The 27,745-nt window shown below is 43.6% G+C and overlaps 1 protein-coding gene across 1 annotated transcript in view; it reads right to left on the reverse strand.

The window, feature by feature from the left end:
* si:ch211-200p22.4 (phosphatidylinositol-binding clathrin assembly protein) overlaps positions 1-26,402 on the reverse strand; it is a 98,625-nt gene extending 72,223 nt beyond the window's left edge. Inside the window, 1 exon segment of the mRNA XM_041985563.1 lies at positions 25,210-26,402. Coding sequence (XP_041841497.1) covers positions 25,210-25,339 — 130 coding nt within the window. The 5' untranslated portion in view covers positions 25,340-26,402.
* Between the last annotated feature and the right edge of the window lie 1,343 nt (positions 26,403-27,745).

The following is a 27,745-nucleotide window of genomic DNA, read 5'->3' on the forward strand; positions in this document are numbered from 1 at the left end:
GTGCTTGAAAGAAACCTTTATGCTGAACCTCATGTTCAGAGACCGCAAGCTTCCATACCCAACACAAGGCCATCTGGGATGTTTAGCATAACCCGACAGGCTCTGCAACAAGCTTGTCTTGTCGGGCAGGTAAGTGAGCGCTGGTGGCAGGTAAGTGACGCTAATGCTGTAGGTGACGTAGTTCCGGGGGAGACGGCAGATTCAAACTAGGCGCCCAAACATTTATACTTTCAATCGATTGTATTTTGTGCCAACTTAATCAAAATATTCTTTAAAGTAGGACTATAGTGTCTTTAAAAGGTACACTCTGGAGCACAGCGGGGAGGATTTGGCCAGCCTGACAGATTTTATAGATCGTTGTTACGACAGAATCGTCATGGGGAAACCAAACAACACCTCCACCCCCTCCACCTCATCTAAATCCAAGAGACAGCGAAATGAGGATTCACCTGGAGCTATTTCACCACCGGGGAACGACTCAACAGATGTTCTGATCTCCATAGATAAGAAACTCAGTAGTTTTGATGCGCGTTTGAGTCTGGTAGAAATTCTCCACAAAGAGTTCCAGGCGCTACGTGAATCATTAGAATTCAGCCAGAAGCAGGTGGAAAGTCTGGCTGCAGAAAATGCCGGTCTCAGAGAGACGGTAAAATCCCTCACCGAGGGCTTGACCCGTCTCTCAGATGAAAATAAGAAGATCAAGGAAACGGTGATCGATCTGCAGGCGCGGAGCATGAGAGAGAACCTGGTATTTGCAGGGATTCCAGAGCAGACGGAGGAGGACCCCGAGACCACGGTGAAAAACTTCATCAAAACCCACCTGAAGCTCCCGGAGGAAACGGTGAAAAACATCTCCTTTCACAGAGTCCATCGGCTCGGCGGGAGGAAACCCGGGTCCAGCAGACCAAGACCCATCGTAGCGAAGTTCGTCAGCTTCAAACAGAAGGAGCAGGTGAAGAACCAGGGCCGGGAACTGAAGGGGACCAACTTCGGAGTAAACGACCAATATCCGAGAGAGATTCTGGACCGACGGAGAGTCCTGTTTCCCATCAGAAGGAAATCTATGGCTAATGGCGCTCGCGCTGTCATCGCGGTGGATAAACTGTTTATTAATGGACAACTGTACCGCGACCCGGACGTCACTCCGTGGCTCTTCTGATCCCAGGTGCTGTATGTCAATCTCTCCAAATGATCACTCTTAACTCGCCATTATAGATCACTGACAGTAGAACACACTGCTCGTCTCACCACAGCCTCTACATCTAGATCGATGTATTTTTTTCTGTTTTGTTTTTATATTTCACACAAATACTTTTCTCACTTTTCACTATCTTTCACGCTTTCACTGTTAATTGTAATCCAGCTCGTAATATCAGCAGCGCACGCGGCCGGTCAAAAACCGTCAGGACGCACAGCCGCACCATACATGATAAATATAAACACTCGCGTTTTATGTATGAGAGAACACGCATTAAGGTACATATACGGACATTTAACATACGGACAAACGCGCGCAATCAGGCTGCATGCAAACACGCGCGAACACGCAAGAGGGGCGCACAAAGACACACGCGTCAGTAACACGCATGAAGCATTAAACCGTTCACAATAACCATGTTAAAAATCGTCTGTTGGAATGTACATGGAGCCGGTTCCAGGGAGAAGAGGTTGAAGATCTTTAATAAATTACAGGAGCTGCAGGCTGACATTGTCTTACTACAAGAGACTCATTTAACAAACTCAACCATAGATCTTCTTCAAACAGCTCAGTTTCCTCATGTTTACTCAGCCTGTTATAATTCTAGGCAGAGAGGAGTAGCTACTCTTATTAATAAGAGACTAAATTTTGACATAGATAGCACAGTAGTGGATCCGGAAGGCAGATTTCTGATAACTTTATTATCTATTTGTAATATCAAATTATGTATTACCAATGTGTACGGCCCCAATGCAGATGATCCCTCCTTTTTCCACTCCCTGTTTGCTACACTCCAGAATTATTCAGATAACAGAATAGTGCTAGCTGGTGATTTTAATGTAGTCTTGACTGAACAAGATCGCTGCAGCACATCAGGCAGTCATCGAGTCTGGCAGTCGTCAGAAACTATCAAACAGTACATGAAGGATTTTGGTCTTTGCGATGCTTGGCGCTCTCACCATCCTAAACTAAGAGAATACACCTTCTTCTCTTCAGTTCACCACTCCTTCTCTAGAATAGATTATATATTAAATAGTAACTCACTAATGGGCGACATTTCAGAGACTCAGATACATCCAATCAGCGTTAGCGATCACGCACCAGTTTCATTCACTCTGAGAAACAAAAATAATAAACCGATTGGTAAAAGCTGGAGATTTAACACCTCTTTATTGAAAGATCCTGAGTTTATTGATTATTTTAAAAAAGAATGGTCAATTTATATAGAAAAAAATGACATGCCTGAAACTTCAGCGTGTCTCCTTTGGGAAGCAGGAAAAGCAGTAATGCGAGGGAAAATAATTTCCTTCTCCTCACATAAGAAGAAGAAGGAAACAGCAAGAGTTTTAGAATTAGAACTCAGGATTAAATCATTGGAGGAGGCTTACCGCATTTCCCCCGAAGAGCACACAATGAATAATATAAGGAAAACTAAATTGCAGCTTAAAGAAATTATAGATAAAAAAAACACAGTTTTTAGTGCAAAGACTTCACTTGGAGAACTTTGAACATAGTAACAAATCTGGAAAGTTTTTAGCAAATCAACTAAAAACAAACAAGGAGAAAACAACAATCTCCTCTGTTAAAGATCAAGACGGAAACATCAGCCATGACCCAGACAAGATAAATGACACGTTTAGAAGCTTCTATAAAACATTATATGAATCACAGATTAATCCAACAGATGAACATATTGAACAATTTTTAAACAACATTAATCTACCAAAACTAAAAAATGAAAATAAAATAAATTTAGATGCACCTATTACTGTAGATGAACTCCACGAAGCTCTCCAACATATGCCCAACAATAAAGCCCCGGGTCCAGATGGTTACTCAGCAGAATTTTACAAGGAATTCTGGACAACGCTAGCTCCTACATTTTATAATATGTTGTTAGAAATACAGGAAAAACAAAAAATACCGCAAAATATGAACTTAGCTAATATAACACTATTGCTAAAACCAGGCAAAGACCCCACACTTCCATCCAGTTACCGTCCCATATCTTTAATAAATGTAGACCTGAAAATAATTAGTAAAGCTCTTGCCAGAAGGATAGAAAAAATAACCCCTCTTATAATACATCCGGACCAGACAGGTTTTATAAAAGGTCGACATTCATCTACTAACACACGTAGACTAATTAACCTCATTGATTACTCTACTTTACATAATCTAGAATCCACAATCATTTCTCTAGATGCAGAAAAAGCCTTCGACAGGGTAAACTGGAAGTTTCTATTTGCAACACTAGACAAATTTGGGTTTGGACCTTCTTTCATAGAGTGGATTAAAATATTATATAATAACCCAAATGCATGTGTGAAAACCAACGATCAAACTTCTCCAAGCTTCCGCTTACAGAGAGGCACCAGACAGGGCTGTCCACTCTCCCCCTCACTTTTTGCCATTTTCATAGAGCCGTTAGCAGCTGCTATTAGACAAAATACAGAAATTAAAGGAATCCAGGGCAAAAATATAGAACATAAAATAAGTCTTTATGCAGATGATGTATTACTCTTCCTTCAGAACTCACAAACATCACTCTCTGAGACAATCACAGTTATTAATAAGTTCTCATCAATATCTGATTATTCTATTAACTGGTCTAAGACTACAGCCATGTCCATCAACTGTGACCTACAAAACATCCCTAATATCAAAATACAGACAGGAAACATTAGATATTTAGGTATAAATATTTCCCCCAGATTATCAGATTTAACAAAATTAAACTATGTTCAGCTACTAAAAACAATAGAAGATGATCTCTTACGGTGGAGGCGCTTACCCATCTCACTAATGGGGAGAGTTGCCACCATTAAGATGATGATTCTACCTAAAGTTAATTATTTATTTTCAATGATACCCACTAAACCCTCCACCAGTTGGTTTAAATCTCTGGACTCTTTCATATCCAAGTTTCTTTGGAAAAACAAGCCGTCACGTATCAGTCTTAAAACCTTACAGCAGACTAAAGATAGAGGAGGACTGGACCTACCAAACTTTAATAACTACTTTATAGCTAACAGGCTGCAGTACATCTCCAAGTGGCTCAAACCCAGTTATCTGGATGAGCCGTGGCTAGATGTGGAGCAGGCTTTGTGTGAGGACTTAGTCATCTCTGACCTGCCGTTCATCAGCTCAACCATTAAACCATATAAGTGCTTTAAAAGCCTTAACATCCGTTTTTCCTTAATGGCTTGGTGGGAATTCTGTAAGATAACCAGATCTTCCCTCTTTCCATGTAGACTTACACCCATCTGGAACAACCCTGACATCCTGCAGAACAAAAAGATGATAAACTTCACTCAATGGAAGACTAAAGGAATACAACAGTTAGGACAGATAATAGAAAATGGAAACTTTGTATCTTTCAACACAATTGTCTCACAGTATGGAATCAACAGCAATAAATTCTTAGAGTACCACCAACTAAAATCAATTATATGTAAGAAGTATACCCCTGTACAGTTAGACTTGCAGCTTCCTATCAGAATAGCAGAATTCCTGAATCATAATACTCCAAAATTATTATCAAAAATATATAGATTACTTGCAAAGCTAGAAGACAGGATATCTCTCCCAACTTCAAAATGGGAAGATGATTTATCTAATAACTTTGATCAGAAAAGATGGTCACAAATATGTTTAAACACGTTTAAAATGACTCAGAATTCAAATATACAACTAATACAATTCAAAATTCTCCATAGAACTCATTATACAGGACACAGGATGTTCAGGATGGGCCTTTCACCATCAGATATCTGCCCACACTGCTCTGAGAACACCTCTGATAGCTACATCCATGCGCTGTGGTCCTGCACACCTGTCCAAAGGTTCTGGATTAAGGTGTGTGAAGATCTCTCAAAATGGTTTAAAACTAGGTTTCCTACAAACCCCACACTTTGCCTACTGGGCGACCTGGGTGACACTAACATAGGAATACACTCCATAAACTTGGTCCTCGCAGTCTTATGCATCGCAAAGAAAACTATTCTTGTGAACTGGAAAGATAAGAATAATTTGTCTATCCAGCAGTTTAGAAATCTCCTGTTAGATCACATCAGCATTGAGACAATGTCTGTCTCCTCCAGGAACCAGTCAGATGACTTTCATTCCCTCTGGTCCCCTGTGACTGGCTACATCACTTAATGTAGGTGGAGGATTGCGGCTTCGCTGGGATGGGGGCGGATGTGGGTGGGGGGTCCCTGGTGGCTTCAGGTCTCCGGTTGTCTCCTGGGTGGGGATCTAGGCTGCTCCGCTGCTGGGTCGGCTGGGGGTTCCGGTCTGGGCGGGCGGCATTGGGTGGGCCCCGGGGTGGGGCTGCCTCGTGGCGGTGGGGGGTGGCTGCCGGGGTGCCTGGGTCGGTGTCCGTCGGCCCCTGGCCGGGTGGCCGGTCGGGCCCGGGGTGGGCCGGGTGGGGGCCCCGGGCTCTGGGGCGTCGGGTCTCCCCCCTCTCCTGGGGGTGGGGGGTCTGCCGCTGCTGGGGGGGGCTGGGCCCATCCTGATGTGCCGTGCCGGGGGTTGGTCCGTGCCCTGGTGCTTGGTCGCAGCCCCGGAACCTGGGTGGGGGTGTGTTTGTGTGTGGGTGTGTGTGTGTGTGTGTGTCTGTGGGTATGCTGGTGTGTGGGTGGGTGTAGAGGGACGTGTGTGCTGTATGTGTGTGTGGGTGTGTATGAAGGTCTGGGTGTGTGCGTGTGTGTGTGTGGAGGTCTATGTGGGATGTAGGTGTGTGTGAAGGTATGTATATATGAGTGTGTGCACGTGGAGGTCGAGGTGTGTGTGGAGGAGTGAAGGAGTGGGTGGAGGCGTGAGTATGTATGGAGGTGCTTGTGTGTATATGCAGGTATGTATGTGAGTGTGTGTGTAGTGGTGTATGTGTATGGAGGGGTATGAGAGTGTGTGTGTATGTGGGCACCGGTGTGTGTGTTTATAGGTATGTGCGTGACGTGTGTGTGTGGAGGTATGTGCACGTATTGAGGTGTTGGTGTATAGAGGTGTGTGAGAGTGTGTGTGCGTTTGCAGGGGGTTAGGACATGTCCTCTGGGGGGCGCCCTGGCTGGGTGTTGGGGGCGGGGGCCTGGGGTTCCCTTCCTTCGCCTCGCCCCCCTCCCACTCAGAAAGAGGAAAGTGGCCCCTTGGGCTGGGGGCTGGCCCCTGGGGGGGTTCGTGGCGTGCCTGGGTTGGGGTGCCTGCTCTGGGCCTGTGACGCCCTTCGGGGCCGGCGGGGGACGGGGGCGCCCTAAGCCACTGGCGGGTCGTCTTCCAGGGGGGAGGCTTACCCCCCTCTGGACCTACATCTCCTGACCCCTCCCCTCCCCACTCTTCACTACATACACAGGTAGGGCCGTGGGGGGTGTGCTTGTTGCGCTGGGCGGGGCAGGGGGGTCATCATAGTGGCCCCGTTGCTTCGCCGAGCGGCAGCATGCCTCCCAGCTTTTAATTCCACTTAGTCACTGAGCACAAATAACATTTGCAACATACAAACACGTTTTGGGGGGTGGAACATGCAAGGTCAGGTGGGTGGGACTGCTCAGGTGGCCCCACCCCCTCCTCAATGCAGTTACTGCCCCCCAATTTTAACCCTCTTTTTTTAATTGCAAACAGCACATAATATATTCCCTCACTAGTGGGGGAGGGAGGGGGGATGGGGTCTTCAAGCGCCCCTGTCTCCATGGATGGCCCGGGGGCGGGGCGGGCCGGGTGGCCTGTCGCGTTGGCCCGGGGCGTGGGCGGGCTGCCCCGGGGGGTTTGGCTGCTGGCCCTGGGGGGAAGGTGCTGTTTTGGGGGTGGGGGGTGGGGGACTGGGGCGGGGTGGGGGGGGTGGGGGCCTGGTTCATGTCTCCTCGCCTCCTGGCTGGGGCTGTCCCCCCGCGGCGTGGGGTGGCGGGAGGATGGTGGTGGGGGGATGGTGTTTGTGTGTGGGAGGGTGGGGTGTGTGGAGGTGGATGTGTGGTGTGTGGGAGGGGGGGTGGTGTGGGTGTGGGAGGATGAATGGTGGAGGGATGATGTATGTGGGGGAGGATGGGGTATGTGTGGGAGAATGTATGGTGCAGGGATGGGGAGTGTGTGGGAGGATGGATGGTGGAAGAATGGTGTGTGTGCAGGAGGATGGATGGTGTATGGGAGGGAGGATGGTGTGTGTTTGGGGGAGTGGTGTATGTTTGGGAGAGTGGGTGATGGAGGGGTGGTGTGTGTGTGTGTGTGGGAGGATGGGGTACGTGAAGGTGGATGTTTGGTGTAGGAGAGGGAGGACGGTGTATGTGTAGGAGAATGATGTATGTGTGGGAGGATGGGTAGTGGAAGGATGGTGTGTGTGTGTGTGTGTGTGTGGGAGGTGTGAAGGTGGAGGATGGTGTATGTGTGGGAGGATGAGTGGTGGAGGGATGATGTGTGTGTGGGAGGATGGGGTAGGTGTGGGAGAGTGTATGGTGGAAGGATGGTGAGTGTGTGGGAGGATGGATGGTGGAAGGATGGTGTGTGTGTGGAAGGATGGATGGTGGAAGGATGGTGTGTGTGTGTGGGAGAACAGAGTATGTGAGGGTTGGATGGTGTATGTGTGGGAGGATGAATGGAGGAGTGGAAGGAGAGTGTGTGTGTTTGTGTGTGTTGGTCTGGGGGGGGGCAGGACTGGTTCTCGGGGTGTGCGGCTGGGCGCTGGGGTGTGGGGCTGGCCTCTGGCGGTGGCCGTCTGGGCGGGCCGGGTCCCCCCGGGTGGCGTGCTGGCCCTTGGCCTGTGGGGGTGGGGGGTGTCCCTGCGCTCCTGGGCCTGGGCCCTCTGCCCTGTCTGTCCCGGGCGGCCGGTGCCCGGGGGGGTCGGGGACTGCTGGCCTCGGCCTGCCGGGGCCGGTGCCCTGTGTCCGCGGGGCGGCTCCTGCTGGGGTCTCCTGCTGCTGCCTTCCTGGGCGGGCGAGTGGTCGTCTCTGTGGACCGGTCGGGATCTGTAGCCTACGGGGGGGGCTGGTGGCCTGGGTCTCGGGACCGCTGGCCTGACTCTGGCCTCTGTTCAAGTGAGGTGGCATCTGCATGATCACTCTGCATGGTCACTCCTTCCTGAACGTCTCCACACAGTCTTTGCGTGCGCCGTGTGGCCGAGTTCTCCAGCATATCCACACAGGTTTCTCTGCGCGTGTTCTTGAATACAGCAGTTTCACTTATATCTATTATCATATTTTTTTTCTTTTTTTTTATTATTTCTGTTCTTATTATTATTATTATTACTCCTACTCTTATTATTATTACTACTACTATTATTATTATTACTATTATTGTGATTATTATTATTGTTACTATTATCAACTAGTTGTGTAATGACCTACTGGCCAGGATGATCTTAGCTATATATGTTGCAAGTAGTATGGATTACATGGTTTTCTGTATAATGTTTTAAGTCCCCACCCGCACTCCCCACACCCTTTCTGTCCCTCTCTCTCCCCTCCCTCTTCTCTCTACTTTCTTTTCTATCTCTCTCTCTCTCTGTCCCCTCCGGTCGAGTCCAGCATTAAGAGTCTGATTTAATAAAGTTTTTCATGTCATCAAGAGGGACTTTATACATGTAGTATAAATCCCTGCTTGATAGAGTAAAATTGCCCAGCACCAGACAGCAGCCAGACAATCATTCTGTTTGCAACGATGCTGGACAAGACAGGTTAAAAAAAAAAAAAAAATAGCAAAACCCGAAAGCCCTGCAACCTGGACCCAAACAGGCAGGTTGTTTATTTAATGCATGTGAGGCGTCTGTGTGAGTCCCTCTTTTTTTGTTCTTCTTCCAGCCTAAATAATCACTCGCATACAAACGTGTGAGGAGCGACTGCTCTGTAAATGATTTCATTCTCAACAGTGACCTTCTCTGTTCCGCTCTGATCTGAGAGCCATTGTTACTTGTTGACTGCTGACCTCTTTGGTTGAAGCACAACCAAGCGGAGACTTGCTGGTACCAAAGGACCAGTGTGGGAGCTGCAGGAGCTAGGTTTGGGATCTGACAAAGAAGTGTGTTCTTACTGTAGAAACTGAGAAATGCATCAATACTTTGTGTTTTTCTGAGGAAACATTGGCAGTATGAATCCAGAACTCTGAACTTGAGGGGCTGCCAGTTTGTTAGCTTGACAGAAAAAGCAGGTGGTAAGATGAAGAGGAGGAAGAAGATCACATCTGGCCCAGCTGGCTACTTTCTATCTCTACATCCACCTTTACGTCCTGCCATATCTACCTGCTGCTAAGAAATCCGGATATTTGGAAACAACGTATGACAAAGTTCACAACGAATGTGCTTGTGTCTGACTTTTTGCTCTCTTGATTAGCACCTTCAGCCTGTTTCTTCTCTCCCTCTCCTTTATTTAATTCGCCTCTGTCACACAGGATCAGCTGCCAACCTTTAAGGCAACAAAGGTGCCAAAAAAGGTAAAAGAATCTCAACAACTGGCTACCAACTGAGTAAATGAACCAGGGTTTTCCCATCTTGATCAATGCACACTCACAATAAAGGGATGGTGTATCTAACATCCGACCAATCGCAAACACGGCAAAACCCTGCAGAGCAGCCTACTTTACTGAGAAGGAGCAGACTTCAAAAATATGAGGAATTCAAACATTGTCCAGGCCAGAAACAACACTGTTGCAGCAGCAACAACCAGGAAGGAATGCTGGCAGAAAATTGCAGATTCTGTTAATGTGGAAATGTGAGATTATATAATATTAATTCCTTGGGCAACGTAAAAGGACCGCATTCTGATCACTCACATTTCAGGCAGAGCGCTTGCTCAGTGTCCTTCCTTTCCTTTATAATTTCAATGTTCTTTTGAGGATCAGCACCCGCATGTGAGTGCATTTTGTGTTATTAATTCCTCACGAGTAGCTGTGCATTGATTCATGGTTCTATAGTTATGTCATGTGTGACTATTATTATTATTATTGTTTCAGATGCAACCCTCGTTGAGCTAGACAGTCAGTGGTCAGTAACAAGGCTTTACTTCTTTATCAAAAGGATGCATTTAACACTAACTGAAACAGAAAATTTTCATTTCAAACACGCCCCAATAGTTTTAGCATTAATAAATAAATTCACAAATCAGAATATGGAAAACATCCTTGAAATTATTCTGACCCAAATACGTTCCCATCACTGAGCTGAATTTCATCCTCTGTATAAACACCAACAGCCTGAAGTGAGATCTGGATAATTCATCAAGGCCTGTCCTGGTGCAGAATGTGAGGTGGATCAGGGTTTAGTAACAGAGCTTCACCAGCTCTTCAGTCCTTTTTTGACATTTTTAAAACTTTACAAAGACACAAAGGGACGTCGGTGCTCCGGTTTTCATTCTTGCCCCTGTTTAATCCTTCTACAGTTCGGTCCCCTCAGACCCCAGACGGAAGGTCAGGTTCACATAGCTGGAATTCCTGAAAGACAGCGATGTAGGGAATCTGGACAAATCCACAGAGAAAATTTTAAACATTTAACCCATTAAGATCCAAGTTCCTCTTAAAAATGTTCTAAAACCTCTGCTGTTTGACGCAAGCCTCATAAAATCTGGCAATCACTGTAAGCCATCTTCTTTTTCAGAAATTCATTAATATTTAAAAAGGTTAAAAAGAAGAAAGCTTGTGCTTCCTAAATAAAAAAAGAGACCCTTCAAACATCAAAAACAGCTAATGAACACCTTCATGTGATGTCATCTTGAACTTTAATAGTTTAGTCATTTCCTGTGGATGGGGAAATTTGTGTTTTGGCTCTTTAAGAATGAACAGCTCCCTCGTTATGTCCTTTCTGCTTTGCTTTCAGTGCTTTGCTAAAGGCTACTTCCAGGGACGGCATACTTCACCACAGGAAACCCTGAATGCTAGTGATCTAGTCGAAGCACAGCACCAATAAGTACAAGCCGTCCTGCAGTTCTGGTCAATCCATAGAGGAATGGAGATCATCACGGTTTAATAATGTGGCTACCTGAACATGAGCACTGCCTCAGACTTCACTGACCTTCATTCAAAATCTGCACAGGTACTGATGTGCACGCCAGCCAGCATCAGACAGATAAAAAGCCGGACATGCAGCACCCTGAGGGGTGAGGCCCCAGTCTGGTAAAGATTAACACTCCCCAATATCAGAACCTTGTGTGACACACTGGTAATCTCTTTCTCTCCCTACGCTGTCGTATTGGTGAAGTGCTGGTTTAGCTCAAAGAGGATTCCCTGAACAAGCCCCACTCCCTCCTCCCTTCTTAAAACAGGAGAGGTATAAAGAACTGTGGTAGAAATGTAATCCTTGATAAATCTAGTTTTATAGTAATACTGAGCTTTTTATGTACTTTTTGTAAACACTAAAGAGTTGGTTCACAATGAAAATCAAGTGCAGTGCAGACGGGGGAAACAAAGCCTCTCCAACAGCATCAGAGACTGTCGCATTCAATTCTTTGTGTGATTGCTCACTTTACTGACAATGTGGCCAATCACACAGCAGACTAAACAACCATTGATCTCTACTCATCTTAAATGGTGTCAGAGAATAATACCGTTACTGACAGACAGCAGCGGTGAACGGGAGCTTCTATTCAGGTTTCATTTATGAGGATAATAAACACAAAGAATAAATTCAATGAGAAACCCCAAACTAATTTCTGCAGCGTGTAAATTAAAAGAAGCAGCAAAGGTTGTTTAAAGACAGTCGTATAAGCTAGTTCACGCATTGAAACCAACTGCCTTCACCAAGTGTGTCAGAGTTTCATGTTATAGTAATTACATATGAAAATGCTGGTTTTATAAATATGCATTGTGAGGCCATGTGCAAGCTCAAGACTGCATTTCATTTTTACCTCCCCAAGCTTTTTTTTTCTCCTCTTAGCTAAGTACATTTTTTCTTTGAAATATCAATACAGTTACACTGAATTGGATTAAAGGCTGAATAATTAGGATTTTTTCCTTAAAATATTTGCTGCGAGTGATAAAAGAAAGCTTCCCCATAAACAATCTGTCTCCTACATCAACAATGTCTTTGTCAAGTTTTCTCCTTCAAAATAAAAGTTCCGTGCCGGAATAACTTGGGTGCACCGTGTTGTTCTTTCCTACTTCCTGGTTCCTTAACCAATCATATGCGACTCCCCACGGTTGCCAAACAACAAGGCAGCGTTTAGTATTTTATGTTGGTTAAAGAGCAGCAGCCTGCAGGTACGGAAGCTGGTAAAAGAAGCGACCAGAAATAGTTTCAGAAAAACTTAAAAAGCCTCGGCATCCTGCTAAAAAAGCAAACCACCAAAAACGGAATAAAACGAGGATCAATATTGGAGAATCTTTTGAAAGGTGGAGAAGTCTGAGCTGCAAAGTTTCTCCCCGACAGGTAAACACCGGAATTTTGCTTAAATTAACCGAAAAGTTTGTCTTGATTTACAAAGATTTTAGTCTAATTTATTTCTCTGCGCTCATTAAATGGATGTGTGTGACTGTATGGACGTATTAGTGAAGTAAACTGGAGGCCTGTTAGTTTACAACAACACATGTAATGATGTTTGGACCGAGCGAAAACTGTGTTTGTCCTTATAAACTTATGAAATTACTATCAAATTCATTTATTAAGTGAGACTGATGGAAAACATTTGTTGATTAATGTAGCTTTTGTTTACACTATTTCATGCTAACGTAAATTAGCGCGTGAAATTAGCGCTAGCATTGCAAAGTACAGCAACTTACTGTGTGTGTGAATCATCTTCGCTCCTCATCATGATGTTTGCTGGCGCTATGTTCTCCGTCCTTCTTAGACCGTATAAAAGAACCGTCCGCTCACAAACCACCAACCTACAGAAACTCTCTGAGGGGAGGAAGAACGCTGTCCATGTTTCTCTCTTTCGACTGCAGTTCTGATTTGAAACACTAGGTGTCAGTGCCACTTATTTTGCCTTTAAATGACAATAGAATGATTGCAATAAATTGTGTTGAACTGGACTGTAAGTAAAGCTGTAATGAACTTGCTTACTTTCTTTTTAAAATGTCTTGACATGACTTGGCCTTGTGAATGAATCAAGAAACTTTGTACACAGGAATGAGGCTCTTCATAAATATGCATGTTGTAAATGGTATGTATTTATAAAGTGCTTTACTGTACCTGGAATGATACCCAAAGCTCTACACCACACACACACTCACACACTGATGGCGGAAGCTGCCATGCAAGGCGCTAACCACGAACCATCAGGAGCAGTTTGTTGTTTGTTTTCTTGCTCAGGGACACCTCGACATGAGCTTGACAGGCGGAGGATCGAACCGGCAATCCTCAGGCTACAAGACGACCACTCTACCCACTGAGCCACGCTGCCCATGTACGACACATCAGTTTTCATGTCACCATATGCCTTGAAACACATGTATTTCTAAAACTCCATTCTCTACTTGTGGACTGAGAGAAGCATATGTGAGCGTGAACATGTCAGAGTGACAGAAGCAGCAAGGTGCTAAGATAAGGAGTAGTGATGGAAGACTGGAGACTAGTAATGCACATTGAAAGGATAGGAACAGGTCTCTTCATATAATTACTCAGCTGCGTTAATTCTCCCCTTGAGGTCTCATAAAAAAACGTCTCCTCTCTTTTGTACTGTAGCGACAGTGACAGACAGCCACAAACTCCAGCTTTCTTTCCTCCAACCAGGCTGTTTTCAGAGGGAGATTCAGGACATCACGCCAGCTGAACGGGCCTGATGTCTCTTCATGTGTGTGTGTGTGTGTGTGTGTGTGTGTGTGTGTGTGTCTCAGCTTGAACTTCTTGGGTGAATATAAAGCCGTCTCTGTCAGAACTCGGAGTGACACCAGCAGAGAGAACGGCAGGCAGCTGCACATGCACAGAGGTAGAATAGAAACGGGTAGAAAAATAAGCAGTTGAACCCAGCCAAAGGCTCCTGAGCGGGCACGGCTAAAAATAACCAGACATTAGAACAAGACGGGAACAGAAGCACTGAATGTTCCCAAACACACACACATACACAGACAAAGCCTATTTCAAACCGTGTACTATCATTACCTCATTTGTATTCGGTTGTCTATGTATAGTGGAGTACATTGGATTTGCGTGGCCAAGGTTTCTCTTAAAGACTCTTCAGAGGGAGAAATCCATGTGCTTAATTCTTGCATTAATGCTGATTTAGACCATAAAAAGTATTTTACACTATAGATTTTTACAGAGATTTTTTTGATTAAATGACCAACCAGCCATTAATCGCCTTTATTTCAATTAATTCTAATTTCCTAAAGCAGAAACTGAACCCAATATATAATCTATCCCCCAATTTGGCTGCTTCTGTTTAATTTAAAGCTGTGCTAATTTATGGACCATCAGCAAGAGCTCAGAATATAACATTTATTAACACATGATACAAATAACACACTGATAGCTGCATATTTAAAAATGTTTAGGTCTTTGCTACTTAAAGTGGGCCTAGTGAAGTCGAGCAGGGTCAAAAAGATCACTTTTTCCCTGTAACAGCGGTATATACTAAAATGAAAAACCTCATTTAAAGAAATGGAAAAGAACAGAGCTTTGTTATATCACATTATAGGTGATTTGATCCATTTATACTTTAAGTATTGATCACTGCAGCTTTAATGAAACCACACTGCTGCTGCACTTTGAAATGACTGCACTAAATTAAACTTAGGATGTTAACTAGCCATTTGCTCCTCAATGCTGACTTCTTAAGTAGCATTTATAACTCAGGTACCCTCTATATGGACCTCTGTAGTCTGTAAAAGCATACATTCACCTTTTTTCAGCTTCAACTTTATTTTTAACTTGAATCCTAAGTGGTGCTAATCCTGATTCTCGGTTTCATAGCACAGCTGATCATGCAATCTCTCACCGAACGTGAACTTTGCGGTGATATTTGCTCACTCCTTGAGCGTGCTATGGGTATAATTACATGTTCCCTGACTATGTAGCGCCTTTGCAACTAATCAATAAACACTAAGAGACTGAAGCACCCCCCTGGGACACACACAGACACCAATTTCACCCCTCTTCCAACACTCAAACCCACAGTCTCACACACTTAACACTTCACATCACGTGTACTCCCTTGGGCTCGTCTTGAAACAGACGTATCCAGACAGCAGTCAGCAGTAAGCCTTTTTCCTGCCTCATAGTCCAAACTAGGCCTATCTCTGCACTGCAGTCAGGGAGGGGCTTTCCCGCTCTGTTTAGATAGCATTAGACTCACCTACAATTACTTAAGACACAGGCGTCTCCGCTGTGTTGCTAAGCAGCTACACCTCTATCAGGGCTGGAATCAAAGCAAAACAAACTGGCAGGAAATGAGCTGCCGGTTTGGTTTCCTTACATGTCCCCGAACTCCTTCAGTTCACTGGAAACAGTCTACACTGGCACTCTGGATGGCAACAAGTCAGCCCTTGTGTGTACACTGTGTAATGAGAAAGCAGACGAGTAAAGAATAGACGAAATGGGAGTGACAGAAGGACACACTATGGGAAAAGATTCAATACTGTAATCTGAGTTCTCCTCGGTTTTATAGGAGAAAAACTGAACTGTAATGATACTCTAGCTTATGTACATATGTTACCACTTTTCAAAAACCGTATAAAAACCATTTTGGACATATTTGTGGATCCTGTCTCAAAACCTAAGGCCAGATGTGCTGTCTTTTTCAACGTCAGCATGCACCAGTCTGGACTTTCTTCCATTTCCTTCTTTTTTCAACAATATTGCAAAGCACTGGCTACCAACAACATTTAATAGGACGCATCTGTCCTGTAACAACATTCAACATTTGTGCAGGAGCATAAGAAAGCAGAATCTAGTGATCTGAAAAATGAAAGCTGGGTAGCCTAGCGAGTTAATGTTGGCACATTTTGTTTTACCACTTTTGGACCAAGGTATTTCCAGGACTGGTTCAGAGCCGATGCATGAGCTCTAATTTTTTCTCTCCTCTTTCCACACCAGCAACTAGAACAGCTTCACAGCTGGGAAAATTTGTTCCAGACTGGACCAAGAAGGGATATTGCCCATGAACGACAGAGGGTGGGCAAGAAGAGATTATTGTGACCAATAATAAAACATTACAACAATCATCCGTGCAAAGCGTAGCTTCTAATCCAAAAAGGTCTAAATAAAAAGGATCATCAGTGTGGATCTTCAGTGTGCTTAGATGCTCCAGTTCAGCTGCAGATTCAAAGAAATTTATTTTAGGCTTTATTTGGGATCCTCACTGGCTCTAGGAGCAAGCATGGCTGGCTGGCTGGCACTATTTCCATTTTCAAACAGACATTGTTCTGGTTCTGGCTCTGGTTAAGTTCTGGAGTCTCAAAACCTTGGTGTTTTCTGGTGAACAGGCCAGCAGTTACTGTACTTTAAACAGAACCAAAGTGGGAGGACTTTACTTGGTGGAAGTAAATAGAATGTCATAAGATGATGGGATGTCAGTGCGAGTTTAAATAAATCACCTGCCTACCAAAATTTCAAATCGACTGCTAGGTACCATAATTTAGTGACATTCAGGTTTTATTCTGAATGTTTCCAGTGTTTAATAGACCTTAGTTAATCTATCTGAACTTCATTTTTAACTCTGGTCTGTAGTCATCTCACCGTTTATCTGCTGGAAAAGTGGACATGTAACACTTTCTGAAGTAAAAGAAATAACTATTGCCAAATAAAATATGAAATATCATTGTAGCTTATCAATTAAAACAGCATACATAGCTATGTTATGCTATTCTGACATGTCAAACCAGCAGTTTCTTCCCCTCCAGTAACCTGGACTGGGAACACAGCTAAGGTTACTGGAGAGAGCGAAGGACTTTCCTGAAACACATAATTCACGTGAACATCGATAACGAGTTAGCTGAGCAAACTGCGCTAGCTTTCCGCTTTTTTTTTTCTTATTAACAGTGTGACGACCAGGTAAACCTTTGCCCACTGATGACGTTACAGTTCACGAAGAAACACCAGTGCCCAGCCAGTTTGAAAGGGCTACCTATGTGCGTGACCCCAGTGATGGACTGGTGGCTCGTACAGAGTAGACCCCACCTCTTCAGCTGGGATAGACTCCAGGAAACTCAACAGTATTGCAACAGGTACAGCAGGGCCTGGATTTCACAGTGGGATTGCAGGAATCGTGAATATAATCAATTCCCACAAAACTAACTGCTGGAAATTCCTTCATAAGATTACAGCAGTGTGATAATAATGTGCAGCGAACGTTTGCATCGGAGCCATAAAACAAAAGAAAGAAGAGGACTTCCACTACAGATCTAGTGCTCTCTTCCAAGCTCTGAGCTCCCTTTGCTATCACAGCGTCGCTCCCGCTGGTAAACCAAACGTTGTCGGTAGATTTCTACCCGGTAAGGCGATCCATTCACAGACGGCCGGTTGAAATGGGAATGACATCAGAGGAAAAGATGCTGGTGTCCTGTCGTGGTGACGGTTCAACTCAGGCTAACGTTTCAGGCTAACTGGCTCAGTTTATCCGTGGCTTGAATATAGCGGTGGTGACATGAACCACACAATTTATTGTACGGTGTTAAGCCGTTTCTGACACACCAGCTGTGAAGAGGCACACTTGCAGTATGAAGAGGAAATGAACAGGTTTCTTAAAACTTTACAGCTTTATGGCACAAAACTACCGAGTCCTGTGGTCACGCATTATTAATGTGTGGAAGAGATCATTAACTTGTGGCCACATTTTAGTTAAGCACACATTTATGTGCAATTATCATTTAATTTGGTTGTATTTTAATGTTGAGAGTAATTATAGAGTAGTACCTGAGCTTACTGGGTTGTTGATGCATTAGTAATCGTGCACACAATTTAAAAATGTGTGGCCAAGACTTTTTTTCCCTTCTAATGATGTCACCAAACAGTTTCACTACTAAATGAATTGGCTAAAACAAATGTTTCTCATTTGGTTAATTTCATGAAAGTTGTCCTTCTAGAAACACCAAGCTAAGGTTTCTACATGAATGAAAAAGCTCTGCCAGAAATGCACCAACACTTGTGTAAGATGCTGACAAAGCTGTGCTGAGTCCTTTGTAGCCCTTAATGATGAACGAATCCAGCGTAAGTAACTGGTTAACATACGAAGACAATTTACGAAAACTGTTAAGGAACTCCTAAAAACATGGATTAAGCACAAAGGAGGGTTAAAACAATCCAGAAATTCACTGAATAACACAAACCTCACCAGTCTGATGCTCGCTTCAGATCCTCCCCAAGACCAGTTTGCTTTACTGGAAAGAGATGAAGTAGAGGAGACACAGGATACAGTAGAGCATGAAGGGAAATGACTTATCACACCGAAAGAGTCAGCAGGTTAGGAGCATGGAAATGAGACAAGACGACTAAGAAAGGAGAAAGATGACAAACTGCATATTAATCTGAGGTTAAAGGTAGGACACCGCAAGACCCGTAGTTCAGGCTCAGTGGTAATATAAAATGTATAATTCCCCCCTATATGAAGCATGTAGGAGGGGGGATTCCCCCCAGTTGGAAAAATGAATTTCAGGCCCTGTACAGAAAACCTAATGTTTCCCAAAATACGTCAGTGCACCACACCATGTCAACACCGCATGTTAAATGAGCCAATCACAGTTGTACAAGTCTATCACAACAACTTGTGGTTGAGTTTCTAAGGAAGTAGACTACAGCAAATGCTAAACTGGGACTGTCACAAACCCAGAACTACCAGTATTACCTCTATAGTAGAGCACCATAGTGTCCAGTTAGCTTTAACTGATTCTCAGATTCAAATGATCACAGACTATTCCTGCTCAACTTATGAAGTACGATTGTTAGTACCAACAGTAGAGTACAAACAACCACATATGTGCACAACATGCTTTAAGAATAAATGTCATGGTGACCCGTGAGCTTTGGCAGAAATAGAGCTAGAAAGTGTAAGAGGGCATCAACTCGCTGCAGGCTGATACAGAAACCACATAAACCTGAGAACTAAAAAAGCCGGAGAAAGCCCACTGACACTGTAGCCCAGACAGAGCTAGTGTTGATGTGGGGAGGTCCTCCAGCATCGCATCAATTTGTCATGCAAGTGTAACCTACTTTTAAGGTTTGGCTAAATATGGCCCGACACAACATGGTGTCAAAGGACATGTGGGTCAGCAGCTCGGCCAGCTGGTGAAAATGATGTGGCACTTTGTGACCATACGCTTAGCTACTGCTGCTGCAGTGAGAAAATGTAATCCATAGCAGGAGAAGCAGAGAGCACCTGAAACCCTGAGGCAAAAAATACAGGTCATCTATTGGCTGAGATCTAATGGCATCCCCTCTGAAATCAATATTACTGAGCTTCCACACAGTCCCTAAAGACCGATGACAAACCAGCTGCAGATGAAACCAGAACATTTCTGGTACCAATAATGAAGATACCAGCACCAGCTTCCAAGCAAAGCTGTCCTGTTATCTGTGCTGGGGGTGGCATTATTTTTGATTTCACAATCAATCATGGATTTTATGCCAAGGAGGAAATACATAAAATATCTTTCACCGCCTGCAGGATAACCACCAGCTGTATATGCGCAGGGTAAAGGTAAACGCTCAGCAACAGGGCTACGTGACGTTAACGTCCTTACAACACTGACATTAAGTGTTATGTACATCATTGTGAAACAGCAAATGACTGCTTGGTTTGCCTACAGTGCAACGCAACGAGTTGAGCAGCATTCACTGGATGTCACATGAGATCTGAAAAACCACAAGTGTCAGCCTTTTCTGATGGACAGTTTAATTGTTCAGAAACGGCTGAGTCAGCGTGGGGCTGATGCCTTGTTGTTGTCAGCGTGTAATGGCCTGTAGAAGAAACTGGGTTTCAGAAACATGGTCTTTAGTTTCACTGTTACAGTACTGGTAAACCTCAAACAGCAGTTATTGGGTTAACTGGTGGGTGTAAGTCGAAAGCTAACTAGATGTTTTCCTGTCTTTCTAAATTCTCTACTTGGGTTCAAAAGAAAATGTCCAAACATTTTTTTGTCATGTAGTTTACAGAAAAAAACCCTCTCATCCAGGTAGGGTCCTTTTACAGAGACATACATCTCATTTGGAGCATTTTGTAGCATTTATTTGTGATTTTATTGGAAAGAGACTTATCGGTTTCTGTATTTTATTCGTTATGTTTGCATCAAAAATGCTACAAGAAAAAAAATTATAAAGGAGTGTTTATGGAATTTTACACATTTAAAGGGTTGTGAACTTAAAGCTGAACTTTAACTGTAAAGTGATTATTCCTCTGACAATCCTACCAAGAAAACCTACAGTCATGACATCTGCCCTGCTGATTAGCTTTAGTTTGACCAAAACGGTCACTGATGAAGAAGGGAATAAGATGGAGGCAGGAAAAGGGGACCAAGAGTAAATGAATCATACAGTAAATAATTGTATAGAACGTGCTGAATTACTGACCTGGATGCATTTCTCTACTCAGATTTGTGTATACCATATTTTTAACCTGTTTAAAAATGACGAATCTTGACTGAGGTCCCTTCATCTCTCATCTTCCCTCCTCTTCTTGTTGTTCGATGACAATAAGGGACAAAGTAAACCGGTGGTTCAGAGGGGCTCAGTCCATCAACTGAGACCTGGATCAAGCAGGCAACACTTACCAGCCACTTATAAGTTCATTCAAACCTCCATTTATACACCTCCAGTCACTGTCACAGGACTATCAAGTGTCTCTCTTCTGAAGTCACGGTGTGAATTGTTCTCAGAGGTCAAGCGCTAGAGGAACAATCCTCTAGGCATCCAGCGTAACTCCTCCAGGAGACATTTAGCTCCCATGATTACATTTTTTATTAACCTGAACTGCTAGGAAGCACTACCAAGCTTGGATCTAAAGAACCGTTACTCAAACACCTTCTTGATTACTCAACTGAATAAATAAAGTTGTAAAAATAGAACCTTCACTGAAACAGTGGTGAATTTTGCCGTCCAACTACTCACACTGCAAGTCCATTCAACACAAGCCAGTTGCTGCCATGACAACGGTATGCTGGTGAAAGGGAAGCTGGACTTGAGGTTGAACGGCACAACTTCACTCCAACACTCGAAGAACGACAGAATAATAAGAAGAAGAAATAAAAGTGTCCTCCAAAGTGTGTGTGGATGTTTGCTGTTGCATTCACTTAGGTTGGATTTAACACTCAATATCTGTCACCTTGGCGACGGCCAAACATGGAGCAGGTGTGCAAAGCAGGCAGATTTTCTTCAACAGTTTTAGACTCTACCCCATTGATTTCATGACAGTGATCTCTATAAACAGGAGATCGTTTCGAGCCTGATGGGAAGGATTTGGCATTTTTGCAGCATGACTGGCATGCTGGGGTTAATTGGGGTGGGCAGTCCCACTCATGACACTAAATGGCTTTAAAACGGCACTTATGCTTGCCAGCGGTGCGTGAAGGTCGCGGCTGCAGCAGCAAACGTGTCAACCCCCCGCCCCCGACCAGGCACACTGCTGCCAGGGTTATTCAGTTATTACGCCTAGAATATGTCGCTGAGATCATTCACAGCTTGCTGTCAGACAGCCACAGCTGCTTTGGTAAATCTGCCAGGAGAAGAACCAGAGAAAATGTGTTTACATGTGTGACCAAAAGGTGAGGGGCTCAGACTTGTCAATAAATAAATAAGAAGATTCTGAAGGAAAAACAAGACTTAACAAGCGTTCGGGGTGAACGTCTGGTTCTTGTGTTTCTCTCTGACAGCTGATAGATGCCTAAACACAGCGACCGGCTGAGCTGCCAACTCCATCCTTTTGTTCATAGACCCTCTTCACACCTGCTGAAGCCGGCTTCCTGCAGCGCCTCCATTCAGACGTGCCTGGATGCAGCGGAGAGGCTGCAGTTAAGCTTTTAGCACACCGCTTCTGGATATGGCACCAATCCAGCAACCAGGACTTCAATGTTCAGAAAAATACTATTTAACTTTTCCACGCAATCTGATTAGCAGCATCAGTAACATCCGAAACACTGAATCCAGATTCCCTTCTTGCCTTCGCTTCATCTATTCCAATTAAGTACGACTTCTCAGGAGCCACCGTCGGTCAGTGGTCCGCCTGTAGGGCAAAAACCACTCATTTGTATCACCGAGATACTGACACACGAAATGTCCAGCAGTTGCCGCAATGTTTACTTATTTTGTTTGTTTTGTGTGGAGGAGATGACAACGTGCATGTGTGGAAAGATCATCAAGCCCTGATATCTGACATGGGGTTGGTGATTCTACTTATTGGGCCCTGGATATACCACATCAGGGATCCCTTTCACCTAATCAATCAGGACTTCAGGGTCTGACGCAAAGGTGTCCGCCCCGGAGCCTCTTGTCATTTACCTCATCTGCCCCAGTGGGAATTTCAACGTGACAAATTAAGCAGCGATCACTTCACGTCACATCGTACGGATGCTAAAAGCTAACATCGCAAACACCCCCCAGCTAGTTTCACTGTTCAAACATGATCTATTAAGGCTGAGGCCTTTTTTGTCATCAGTGTGTTCTGGCCTGTAGAAAAAACCATATTTAACTTCAGACTTATTTATTTTTACAGTTTCAGGCAGTAGTTATTCTGCTAAAGGAAGTCAAAGCTAGCTAGATATTTTTTACTGGTTTCTAAAATCTCTACTCTTTTTTATTTTTATAATGTAGTTTACAAAAAGCTTCTCAAGTCCAGCCAGAGGTCCTGCGGTGCTGTTTTCTCTGAGAGAAAGCCGGGGTTAACACGTAGTATTACTGTTTACAGAGGCGGATGGCGTTTAGGTGAAATGGGATTTCTTGGTTACTTCTTGTCATTTTTTATGCTGGAATCACAAGATTTTTTTTCTTGCCAAATTAACAAATAAATCTCCCTTTCACATGCTCTAAAGTCTTTTATTTTATGGTTTAAAATGGTTCTATTTAAACGGTAAGGAGAGCTTTACCACCACAGTCCAACACAGACATTAGTCGGGGGGTTTATCTCACCAACAAAGTACAATACATTGCATTTTCAGCCACACTCAACTAAAATCACTGGATAAATTTGCCCTGATTTCCAATGCAGCTCAGAGCTGTGGTGAGATCATTACACAGCCCCAGTATGAGTAGTAACCTAACAGGCTGCCTGCCGGCCCCCCTCCCCAACAAACCCACTCATTAATTGACAACATGCCTGACTGGATAATGAACAAACCCACGACCTGCCCTCATGTCCGTCTGCTGGCCACTCTTCCCTAGAATACGCTGCAAGTCATGACACGGCAAACAGACCTTCACCGACGTTCCCTCCCTACAGCACCGAGGCTGTTGCTCTCACAAAGAAATCAATAACCTGCAATGATTAAGCTCGACATGGTGGATTGGCTGTTCAGGTCTGGTCAGGTTCACAAAGGAGCGCAGACAATGCCTGACTTTTTGTTGAAACGTCAGCAGCTGAGTCTTGTGAGTGAGGAGGCGTTGACGGATGCGAGGCAGCCGAGCCAAAGCATCGATCAAACGTTGGAGCCCGTGCCGACAAAGGCACTTCCCAGAAAAGAGAATTTCAGCACATTTAGTCCCACTGAGGTCTAACACAAGCTCAGCTCCAGCACACACGCTCACCTCGTGTGATTCAGTTATTCAGCCTTTCCTGGTTGCCCATTCACATCAATGCCACCTTTAATGTGCCTCCACGTTTAATTTGAATGGCCTTTGCTTTAGGTGGGACATAATCTACTTCACTACCAAAGTAGGACGGAACATGAAGATCAGGAGTCGACTTACAAGAGGGAAAAAAACACTGTTCAGCTGACAAAACTGAAAGTGTTTTGTTGGAGGTTTGGCCACCAGAGCTGCCACATGGTTTTTCTAACAATAAGTGTGGGACTGAAGAGTAAATATCTCAGTGTATTTGTCTTTCTGTGGAAACACGGTAAGCACACTGTGCCTTCCTGGACCGGCGGTCTGATGAAACACAGCCTTTCTGCTGCTTCTGTCACTTTCTCCGACTCGCCTTCAAGTCTGCACCAGAAGGGATCCACACCAGACGATTTCCATAGTTTTGCTTAAATATCATACTTGTGTTTTCACACCATTCCCTTCTACAGCTTGAATTTCAGTGCTGGTATCAGAAATAATCAAATCAATTATTGCCAACTATTCTCATTAATCAGGTGAATATGAAAATGTATTTGGGGAAAAACAGGGAAAATTTTAAGTTTAGGATATTTTCTGGATTCCTGTATCACAAATGTACCAAATGTTTTTTAAAGTTTGACAAAACAAGAAATTTAAAGATGCCATTTTTGGTCTTAAGAAACACTTAAGACCAGTAGAAATAATTGAATGAGTGTAACCTACTATAAGTGAATGCAGCCCTAAAGCATGAGGAGAATCAAAGACAAAAGCAAAATAAATTCACTGACTTCTAACACAAAAGGCATAGATGTGTTTTATTTGTGTCTTAGTTTAACGGTTTACTAACGTCAACCCTCAGAGCTACTGTCAAAATTTAAGGCACACTCACGTCCATGATCTCCATCATTGTGACAAATGACGTCCCATGAACATTTTCTTATGATGCAGCATCATCTGAGGAAGCATGCCAGCTGCAGCTGGATGAGGAGGGACATTTAACTGAATTCATTTTGTAGACAGAAAAACTAAATGTGTTGGTTGGACGATGTAAATAAATTAACTAGGCTGGACAGTAACTGGTTAGTATGTCACTTTGCTGGAAAAGAGCGTTGAATGTTATTCATCATCATTTCAATGATAAACCAGCAATAAAAACCATTTAAAGGAAACGTGTGTAAATCCATCCAGCTGAATTTAGAACCTGGATGTTATGAAGACGTGAAACCATCTCAGATGAAAAGATGATGCTGGAAGCAGATTGAATTATTTCATCTTAGCTGCGTGCCACGCAGATTTATTCTATTTTTAACAATTATATTGATTTTGACTAACTCCAGCATCACAGCACAGGGTGGAGGTGTCTGCATCTGAAGCCCCACTACACACACACACACACACACACACACACGGAGCAGGACATACTCACAGTCAAGGTGTTTCTTCTTCGGTCCGCTGACTTCGTGTGTGGTAGCTTTGCACACAGCCTTGTTGATGGCTGAGCCCGTCATGCTGTGCTGCGCGGCTGCGATCCGATCCGTGATGGACTGGCCCGACATCTCTTCTCTTTCAAACTCAACCAAAATCAACACGAAAACGATCCGGTCCGGTTTAAACTCCCGTGGGAAACAACTCACCGAGGCCTCACTTGTCAAGCAGAGGTTTGAAAAAAGGGGTTTGGTTCACACACCCACCCAAGTTCTAGTCCAGGTGCGTAGAAAACCTGTGCAAGTCTGCAGTAACGTTAGATCTGTGTCTGGACCAAATACGCTGCTTTTTAGCAGTCTTTAGCCGAGTTGCACCCTTTCTTTGCTGTTAAATTGTTTGGTAGCAGTCTATTCCATCTAACTTTCGAGTAAACGAACCACGACGACACTAATCTAAGCTAGTCTGTGTTAGCTAATGTTTCCGTTGCAGTACTCGAACCAGGAAAGAGTCCCACTGTGAGATTTACACACACTTAAAATGACTTTCTGGCCAGAAATTAACATAGCTAACGGGCTGGTTTGTTACCAAAATTATCTATTTGAAGAATACAAGTCCGCCTCCGGTTTGGAAAAATGAGTAATCCTTTTGAAATCAAAACTTGAAGTAACACCGACAGCAAACAGAAGAATCCAACGGAAAAAAACTTGAGTTCTTCCTCCACGTCAACTTGTTAGCTTGGGTTGTTTAAGCTATCACTGCTCGCGCAGAAAAGTGTGTGTTGAAGCCCCGGTTGGTGGTGAAAAGTCACTCACAACTGAACGGCACATTGCTTGAAGTTTGTCCGAGGATACAGTTTCACTGACAGCCGCGAAAGGTTCAGTTTCTCGCGGTAAGAAATGATGCGACGAGTGAACTGGGGTTAGCCGAGGAGCTAGCGGTGTTAGCTAACGAGTCTGCCAGCCAGAGTGCGAGCCGAGCCGGCGGACCCGGTAAGTTAAAAAGGAAAAAAGACAGCTCCCTTAGCTTGCTCTTTTCCCCGTATGGTCCTCAGGCTCAGTTAGTGCTGTCCTCCGGCTGCCCCCACCACATTACCGGCTCGTTTTCCCCCAAAAGTCCCGTCCGATGTCACCGTCTGTGAAGTCGCGCCAGTGGTTTCCCTTTATGGACTGACTGACTGGTTGCTGCTCTGCCGGACAAAATGGCAGCGTAAAAATCAGCTGATCTCACAACTGTGCTGCGTTCAAAACTGCTTCGTGAGCTCGGAATTTAAAACTCTACATAAATGTTCTTTCATGTTCATGTTCACCAGTTCAACATTCAACATATTTTCCCCAAGTTTATTTTTAAAATTATGTCCATAATAACCTAATTTATCAGGAAAAAAATCCAAAAAAGAACAATTAAAAAAGGTGCAATACTTAGACACGGATAAACAAAATTGCTTGCAAAATTAATAAATTTACATAGTAAGAGCCCTAAATGGAAGAAATTTTCATTAAAAAAGCTGAAAATAGTTAAATAAAGGCAAATCAACAAAAATCAGCTTGACAGTTTAATTTAATACAGTTCACTTATAAATTGCCAAATTGGACACAAAATTATTACGAAGAGTTCTAAAAATCCCAATTTGAAACACAATATGTGAGACATAACCAATTTCAAGAGCAGTGTCACAACACAGGGACTAGGAATGATCGCAATGAGACCATAAAAGTGAAAAAAAAGCCAAAACATGCACAAATTTCTCAAAATAGGGCAACAAATTCAACCAAACATCAGCGTAAAAGCATGAAAGCATGACTAAAGTCAGACATAAATTACAAAGTGAAACACAAAACAACCAATGTGAGACACAATAATCATAAAATAAATAAATACAATTAAAGTTAACAGTTAATAATACATGCAAAACAAGCACAATATGTATTTTGGTGCATCCTAAAGCAAATTTAAACACAGAAGCTTAGCTGCATGTACTTTTTGTCTTTTTTTTATCCAACTTTTACTTCTGTTCCACATAACAAAATAGTACACTTAAATGTTTCTTAGGCTACTAAACATTTCAATACAAGCCTTTTACAAGTGTTTTTAAAATGTTGTGATAAGGTTTTGAATATTGAATATTCACCTGATTCAAATCAATGGCCCATGAACAGGCTGGTGCTGGTTGACAACAAGTTTTTGGAGAACCATTTAATTTTAACCAGGTGTGTTGTAGTAGGGAAAGATCTAAAACCTGCAGAATGGTAGCCCGTGAGGACCAGAGTCGGGGGTCCCTGGTTTTAAGGGAATAATTTGCTTCCTACTTTGATTTAATAGCAGGAATATTTAGTTTTGGATTATCATGCAATGTTACAAAGTTATGGATTTTCATTATTCAGCATCAAAGCAGAAATTGTAAATTTAAAAATGTTCTAAACATCTTCCTGCTGCAGGGATGGAGAATCATGAAGAAAATAAGAAAATAATAGAAAATAAGGAAGCTCAAGTGTTTTTGTGACTCCCATACGTCCTGTCTGTGGGTTCAATGATGAAAT

Source organism: Melanotaenia boesemani, chromosome 5 (assembly GCF_017639745.1).
Source record: "Melanotaenia boesemani isolate fMelBoe1 chromosome 5, fMelBoe1.pri, whole genome shotgun sequence".
Lineage (NCBI taxonomy): Eukaryota > Metazoa > Chordata > Actinopteri > Atheriniformes > Melanotaeniidae > Melanotaenia > Melanotaenia boesemani.